This window comes from Palaemon carinicauda, chromosome 3 (genome assembly GCF_036898095.1).
Source record: "Palaemon carinicauda isolate YSFRI2023 chromosome 3, ASM3689809v2, whole genome shotgun sequence".
Taxonomy (NCBI): Eukaryota; Metazoa; Arthropoda; class Malacostraca; order Decapoda; family Palaemonidae; genus Palaemon; species Palaemon carinicauda.
Genome location: NC_090727.1, coordinates 167028558 through 167036643, shown reverse-complemented (window position 1 = coordinate 167036643; position 8086 = coordinate 167028558). Strand labels below are relative to the sequence as shown.

At 40.0% G+C, this 8086-nt stretch overlaps 1 protein-coding gene across 1 annotated transcript; it reads left to right on the top strand.

The window, feature by feature from the left end:
* Positions 1-5860: 5860 nt before the first annotated feature.
* Positions 5861-7682, top strand: LOC137635198 (myosin heavy chain, clone 203-like). Its single transcript, XM_068367665.1, has 2 exons — positions 5861-6523; positions 7665-7682. Exons 1-2 carry the CDS (start codon positions 5861-5863, stop codon positions 7680-7682), a joined length of 681 nt encoding a protein of 226 aa, XP_068223766.1.
* Positions 7683-8086: the final 404 nt, after the last annotated feature.

Below are 8086 nucleotides of genomic sequence, written 5' to 3'. Positions count from 1 at the left end.
TCTCTCTCTCCTCTCTCTCTCTCTCCAAAAAGGGTCTTTCATCATAAAATGGAAAGGTTTTGTAGCGAAACTGTAAAAGCCTAATCAAAATTCTCAGAGACCGCTTTGAATATTTTGCAATTGAGTGACGTTTTCAAATCCCCCGCCCCCCTTTTTAATGGAATAGTATTGTGAGCGCCTCTGTTGCTGTGTGCTTGTGTCGCGTGGAGGTGATGGAGGGTCGAGGTTGGATCTGGATGGAGGAGAGAGAGGGGGGGGGGGGGGGGAGTTGATTAGGGGGGGGGGGTGAGAGAGGGATCGGGAAGGCTGAAAGGAAAATGGTTATAATAAGTAAATCTCCAACTGGGTGCTTCTGATGCGCTGAGGGGATGGAACGTCAAAGGGAAACGCCGTTGCTCATTCTCCAGGAGAGCGATTGGCGTGGGTGGAGTGGAAAATAGCCCTGAATGTTATAATTCATAGTAATACTGCTTGTGTACTATAGGGAATCGTGGGCAACAACGAGTAACTCCTCTTTGAAACTGAGACCATTATTATTCCTACGGCTTTTCGATTCTTATTGCAACTCGTAGGCCATTTAGGGATATATATTTATTTATTCGAATGTTGTTACTGTTCTTAATTTATTTAATTTTTCTGTGTTTCCTTTCCTCACTAGGCTATTTTCCCTGTTGGAGCCCCTGGGTTTATAGCATCCTGCTTTTCCAACTAAGGTTGTAGCTTAGCAAGTAATGATAATAATAATAATACTTTATTGGTTTGTCGTGTGATTTAGTAACACTTTTTTTAACAATGCCCCCAGAAGCTTAAATCCGTGCCTTTTCCTTCTTCCAATTAAATTACCAGAAAAATCACACCACGATGATTTTGGTTTGATGGGAAAAAAAATGATTATTATCTTCCACCTAAATTTTTATATTGAGCTTTTGATGTGGTTGCAGTCGAGCACGCCTTGGCAACTCCCATCATTTTGCTTCGAAATCTTGCAACAAGTAGCCGTTGGCATCTTGATTCGAAGCCAAATTGTTGTTCGGGAAAGTCATAACTATTCGTCACCTTGGGGTTGGCCATCGGCATAGAGAAAATATTGACAATTTCATGCAAAATTCATCGGCCTCTTGTTACGGGATAAGTTTTTGGGTGGCGAACATAGTACAGCCCTTGGGGAAAACGCCGTAGTGCCCAACGGTACGCCTACTGTAGAATACATTTTCGGTACTGTATAATGTATATTAACACACACACACACATACACACACACACATATATATATATACATATATATATATATATATATATATATATATGTATATATATATATATATATATAGTGTGTGTGTGTATGTGTAATCATCATCATCATCTCCTCCTACGCCTATTGACACAAAAGGCCTCGATTAGATTTCGCCAGTCGTCTCTATCTTGAGCTTTTAATTCAATACTTCTCCACTCATCACCTCCTACTTCGCGCTTCATAGTCCTCAGCCATGTAGGTCTGGGTCTTCCAACTCTTCTAGTGCCTCGTAGAGCCCAGCTGAACATTTGGTGAACTAATCTCTCTTGGGGATTTCGAAGAGCATACTCAAACCATTTCCATCTACCCCTCATCATGATCTCATCCACATATAGCACTCGAGTAACCTCTCTTATGGTTTCATTTAATTTCAGGCGATTTGATTTCCAAGTTTTATTTAACCTACCCATAATCTGATTTGCCTTTTTCAATCTTTCATTAAACTAGAATTCTAAAAACCATGTATTGGAAATCATTACCAAATGGGAAGATAATGAGGTATATTGCCCTCATATAATACACTTCTATATTTTCACTCTTAGTTTCACGAAGTACATCAAGACAGTACTCGATTTCATACCATGTTTCTTATAGCGTAGCCATATCAGGGATGGCAATGCAATTAGTGATATCTCATGTCTTTGATTCACAATATATTTAAGAAACCTCATTGAAGGAAGTCCTTGGGAGTGATATCTTGTGAATAAGATGGCCAGAGAATTGGGGCATCCTTTGAAATCCACCAGTCTGGAAATGTTTCAAGAATCCACGAACTTCCAAACACCAGTGTGTTGGGGCACCATCTTGCTGGAAAACAGGATTGCCAGGTTTTCTAAATGAGAAAAAACCAACTTTTAAACAACGGAAGCTCTAAAAGACCAAACCATTAGTAGAAAAAGGACATAAATTATAGCATTTATGGTTAATCAATTTTTTAAAAAGGCCAAATTGACATATTTGGCACGTAAAAAAGCCAGAATTAAGGGGTTTGGCCTCAAAAAGGCCAATCTGACAACCCTGTGATGGTTGATGGAAGGTCATCTAGTTTTGGTGCTACTTGAGGTAACGTCCCTGACTGGTGAACGCCAGACTGGGGTTCGAGTCCGGCTTAAACTCGTTAGTTTCTTTGGATGATGCAACCTCACCATCCTTGTGACCTAAGGATGGGGTGTTTTGGGGGAACCTATAGATCTATCTGCTGAGTCATCAGCAGCCATCGCCTTGCCCTCCTTGGTCATAGCCTGGGGAGAGAGGAGGCGTTGGTGCTAAATCATAATGTGCATATGGTCAGTCTCCAGGGAATTGTCATTTTAGATAGGGCAATGCTACTGTCCCTCGCCTCTGGAATTCACGAGTGGCCTTTAAACCTTTAAAAGGTCAAGGTAAACATCTGATGTAATTGATGTCTTGTGGAAGAAAATAGACCAATGATTCGATTGTACTGGATCCAACACCACACTGAAGTTCCCCAATCACATGAGGATCATATGATCCCAGGTTCTCACATTATGTGTTGTCTCATCCCGAAAACAAACTCGTTTGAAGAACATTCCGTCTTCAGACACTCGTTCTAATATGTTAACTGCAAACTATTTTTTTTTTTGTCCATAATTATAATATTGCTCAAGTGATGTGCTTGGCCTGTAAGCAGTAGCACTTTGTAAGTGTACAATCACAGGTTCATATATATATATATATATATATATATATATATATATATATTTATTATTATTATCATTATTATTATTATTATTATTACTAGCTAAGCTACAACCCTAGTTGGAAAAGCAGGATGCTATAAGCCCAGGGGCCCCAACAGGGAAAATAGCCCAGTGAGGAAAGGAAACAAGGAAAAATAAAATATTTTAAGAATAGTAACAATATCAAAATAAATATTTCCTATATAAACAATAAAAACTTTCAACAAAACAAGAAGAGAAACTAGATAGAACAGTGTGCCCGAGTGTACCCTCAAGCAAGAGAACTCTAATCCTAGACAGTGGAAGACCATGGTACAGAGGCTATAGCACTACCCAAGACTAGAGAACAATGGTTTGATTTTGGAGTGCCCTTCTCCTAGAAGAGCTGCTTACCATAGCTGAAGAGTCTCTTCTACCCTTACCAAGGGGAAAGTAGCCACTGAAGAATTACAATGCAGTAGTTAACCCCTTAGGTGAAGAAGAATTGTTTGGAAATCTCAGTGTTGTCAGGTGCATGAGGACAGAGGAGAATCTGTAAAGAATAGGCCAGACTATTCAGTGTCTGTGAAGGCAAAGGGAAAGAACCGTAACCAGAGAGAAGGATCCAATGTAGTACTGTCTGGCCAGTCAAAGGACCCCTAACTCTCAAGCGGTAGTATCTCAACGGGTGGCTGGTGCCCTTGCCAACCTACTATATATATATATGTATATATATATATCTATATATATATATAACATCTCCTACTCCTACGCCTATTGACGCAAAGGGCCTCAGTTAGATTTCGCCAGTCATCTCTATCCTGAGCTTTTAAATCAATAATTCTCCAATCGTCCTCTCCTACTTCACGCTTCATAGTCCTCAGCCACGTAAGTCTGGGTCTTCCAACTCTTCTAGTGCCTTGTGCGTATGTGTGTGCGTGTGTGTGATTGCGTGTGTGTATATATATATATATATATATATATATATATATATATATATATATATATATATATATATATATATATGAAATAACTGATGATATTAAATGGTGTTTTCTTGGCAAGAATAATGCACGAAGAGATTAAAGTACTGAGAGAGAGAGAGAGAGAGAGAGAGAGAGAGAGAGAGAGAGAGAGAGATACGGCTCTATCACCCTACCAGCGCCCCCCCCCCCAGACCCCCCAAATCAGCTGATTGACAGCTCCCAACCGTGAGACGATATTCCCACCTGAGGAATTCCTTCAAAGATCCGGAAATGAAAGAATTAGGAGCCACACACACAACACACACACAACACACACACACACAAAACATAACATATAATTGCTATTATCATAATCTACCAAAAGCGAGAGAGAGAGAGAGAGAGAGAGAGAGAGAGAGAGAGAGAGAGAGAGAGAGAGCCGTCTCGAAATTCCGTCGATGGAGTTAGTGATTCAAAACGTTTTCAGGGAAGTTTTCCCTTCGATATCTCTGGATCCCAGAGAGAGAAAGAGAGAGTTCATTTCGGTCATCATTCGTTTTCCTAAATCTTAAAAATTTCTCCTTTTTCTGTAGAATCTTTTCTAGACTTCATCCGGGGAAAGAAATGTCACAAAGGAATATTATATGGAGAAATTATTCATTTCTCGGAAGAAAAGAAAGGTGAATAATAAGATAGATAATATAAAACAAGATGAAAAAGAAGAGGAGGAGGAATTTCCCTGAAGCAGTTCGAAGAGTCTTCAGAGGCTTCAAGGAATGAATGTGTGTGAGACTCGGAGCTGGGAGCGGATTCTGAGGGTCTCTGGGAGATCACCTTCTGTTTCTTTTTTATTTTTTTTTCAAAATAAGGTTGGTCGAAGGAGAACTATCTGGTAATCTAACATAGATTTCATGATGTTCGGTATGTACCAAACAGCGATCAACACAACCAGGAAAGCATTCAACGGAGCTTTTGGAGGATTATTCAACGCATCACACCTTGCAGCTGATCTTCAGGAGCAGCATTCGGCGTGTGAGAGCTATTTCATGGATCTCAAAGGACAAATGAAGGAAATTCAGGATTCCTTCGGATTCAGGATGGTCTCTTGGCTACTGCCAAAGAGGATTGAGAACCCTGAGGGCGGGATCTGAAACGTTCCCGTCCTCCAGCGACTGTTGTCCTCCTTCCCTGTGGTCGGAGGATTTTGGAAATCACGGCAGGATCTTCAGTTGTGTCAACTGAAGGTCCAGACTTTGGAACGGAATCTGGAAACGCTCAAGACTGATCTGAAACCTATTGAAATTCTTGGGAAATTTCTCCCAGACTTCGTCACTGGAACTGAGGATGGAACTATTGTTCCCCAAATGAGTGGTGGCAATTGGTTCCGTGTTGCTATGGTAGGTATGTTTGTGGCTGGAAATGTCTTATTGTGGAAATTCTTGTCCAAACAGGAGGAAGAAAAGGAACAAGCAGAGTTAGGTAAAAATGTTCAACTGGAAATGGAAAAACAAATTGAATTTTTGGACAGATAAAGAAAATGAAATTGAAAATTTCTCAACCAAGATGCAGGATCTGCAACTAACCAACGAACAACTAAAGAGTGAACTCTCTAATAGAGAGATTACAATTGGCGATCATTTAGATGATTTAACTGAGAAGGACCACAAAATTTCTGAACTAAATGATCAATTGGAAAAAGTTCACGGGGAAAATGAAGCCCGTGTTAAGAGGGAATCAAAACTTGTGAAGGAGATAGAGGATTTGAAAGTAGAGACTCTAGGTCTCTCCCAAAGAATTGAAACTCTTCAAATTGAAAAAGAAATCGAGATTGAAAAATTCTCGACTAAGTTGCAAGATCTTCAGGAAACCAACGATCACCTAAATGAGGAATTATCGGAGAATATCTAAATAAATTAATTGAGATGGAACAAATAAATCTTGACATGTGTGACCGACTAGCAAGAGTCGAGGATGAAAAAATAGCCTCTATTCATTGGTTGGAATCAAGATTCAAGGATAAGATTGTAGAATTTGAAGAGATTATTGGAGAGATGAAAACAGAGAAAGAAAGGCTGGAGATGAGCTTGACTGAGGCTAGAGTTAATGATTTGGTCAGGGATGGAAGGTACAACTGCCTCTTAGAGGAGTTAAAAGCTCTTAAGGAAGAATATTCACATAAATTTAGTGAGATGGAGCAAATAAATCGTGAAATGAGTGAGGAACTAGAAAAACTTGAGGGTGAAAAGGTGGCGTCTATTCATCGGTTGGAATCTGTATTTGAGAAAAAGATTGACGAACTGGAAGATACAATTGAGAAGCAATTGGGGATTATTGGAGAGATGAATACAGAGAAAGAGAGGATGGAGATGAGTCTGACCGAGGCTAAAATGAAAAACTTGACCAGTGAGGGAAATTACACAAGTTCAAGTACGGAAATGGCAAAGGAGACGATCGTCCAAATAACAAAAAAAAATATTGGTCTGAAGGATGAGCTGCTTGCAGCAAATGAGATCACCTCTTCGCTCAAGGAGGAACTTGAAGGGAGAAATAAGAAGAAAGAACTGAACAGACCTGGAACGAGGAAAGTGAGACTTAACAGGTCAGGTTTAGAAATCTTGACCGAGATGGATGGACAGAAGGATGTCCAAAAGGATGTCAGTGTCAATGAAGAGGAAGTCAAAGTAGTTCAGGCAGCAGAGGACCTGGATTCCAACGGACATAAGGAGGAGAAGGAGGTCGTTGGAGGGCCATCTGGTGTGGGTCAGGTGCTGAGCTGGCTGCTAGCTGCCAAAGAGGCTCTCCCTGACAACAACCACAAGGAAGAGCAGAAGCTCCAAAAGGAAACTTCTCCCAGTGAAGAAGAGGAGAAGGAGGAGGAGGAGGAGGAGGAGGAGGAGAAGGAGAAGGAGAAGGAGAAGGAGAAGGAGAAGGAGAAGGAGGAGGAGAAGGAGAAGGAGGAGAAGAAGAAGAAGAAGGAAGAGGAGGAGGAAGAGAAGGAGGAGGAGGAGGAGAAGGATAATCATTTGTCTAGTGGATAAACTATAGCATTCTACATTAAATCCAATTTGTGGTATATATATATATATATATATATATATATATATATATATATATATATATATATGCGGTATATCTTATATATAGATATATAAATATTATATATATATATATATATATATATATATATATATATATATATATAGAGAGAGAGAGAGAGAGAGAGAGAGAGAGAGAGAGAGGAGAGAGAGAGAGAGAGAGAGAGAGAGAGAGAGAGAGAGAGAGAGAGAGAGAGAGAGAGAGAGAGAGAGAGAGATATAAGCAACTTTGGGGTGGGTGGAGGAGTACACGTTAGGTAAAAACGTTATGACAGTAAGTCATAGCAGAGGAGGATTGGAAGGGAATGTACGCAGAAAAGCATGTTATTAAGAGAATCTGAAGGTGCACCTGAATGGGCCTGGAGAGCATGGGATGTAGATGGGGCTAGGTGACAGAGAAAGACAGTATTAGAATTACAGTGGAGCAAATAACTTCTAAACAATAGGGGAAATTGAAAATCGTATAATCATTGCCCCAATGATTATACATGACTTACTGATTCATCAACCTCCGGCCACATAAAATTTCAACATTTTCAAAGATGGCAGGAATGTTTTCAAAATGGCTTCCTGTGGATATCTGAATATTGACATTTAATAAGTTAATCACATTTGGATTCATCCCTTCTAGTTTATGTTCAAATATTAAAGATGTCAGACAGATATGTTAGGGCCAAAGTCAATGCTGCTGCCTCTACTAGAACAGCAAGCTTCAGACATACATGACAAAGGGCCTACTGCTAGTGTTATAATGGATGGTGCAGCTCTTGTAAATGCTCTTCCACTAACCAAGGGCTCTACATTTGAGTCTTATGCAAGAGATGAAGTCCAAGGTACAAAAGCACATACAGACATGCAAATGAGCACACATTGTATTTCATGGGTATGGAACAGTGTGTATTAAAAAAAAGAGAGAGAGAGAGAGAGAGAGAGAGAGAGAGAGAGAGAGAGAGAGAGAGAGAGAGAGAGAGAGAGAGAGAGAGAGAGAGAGGTGTGCAGGAGTTCACCGTAGAGTGATTAGTACTGCAAAAACTCTCAGTAATTTGGCCAACT

Bases quoted from the DNA above. Each gene is read 5' to 3' on its own strand.
- LOC137635198 (XM_068367665.1), top strand. From the start codon at position 5,861: ATGGAACAAATAAATCTTGACATGTGTGACCGACTAGCAAGAGTCGAG.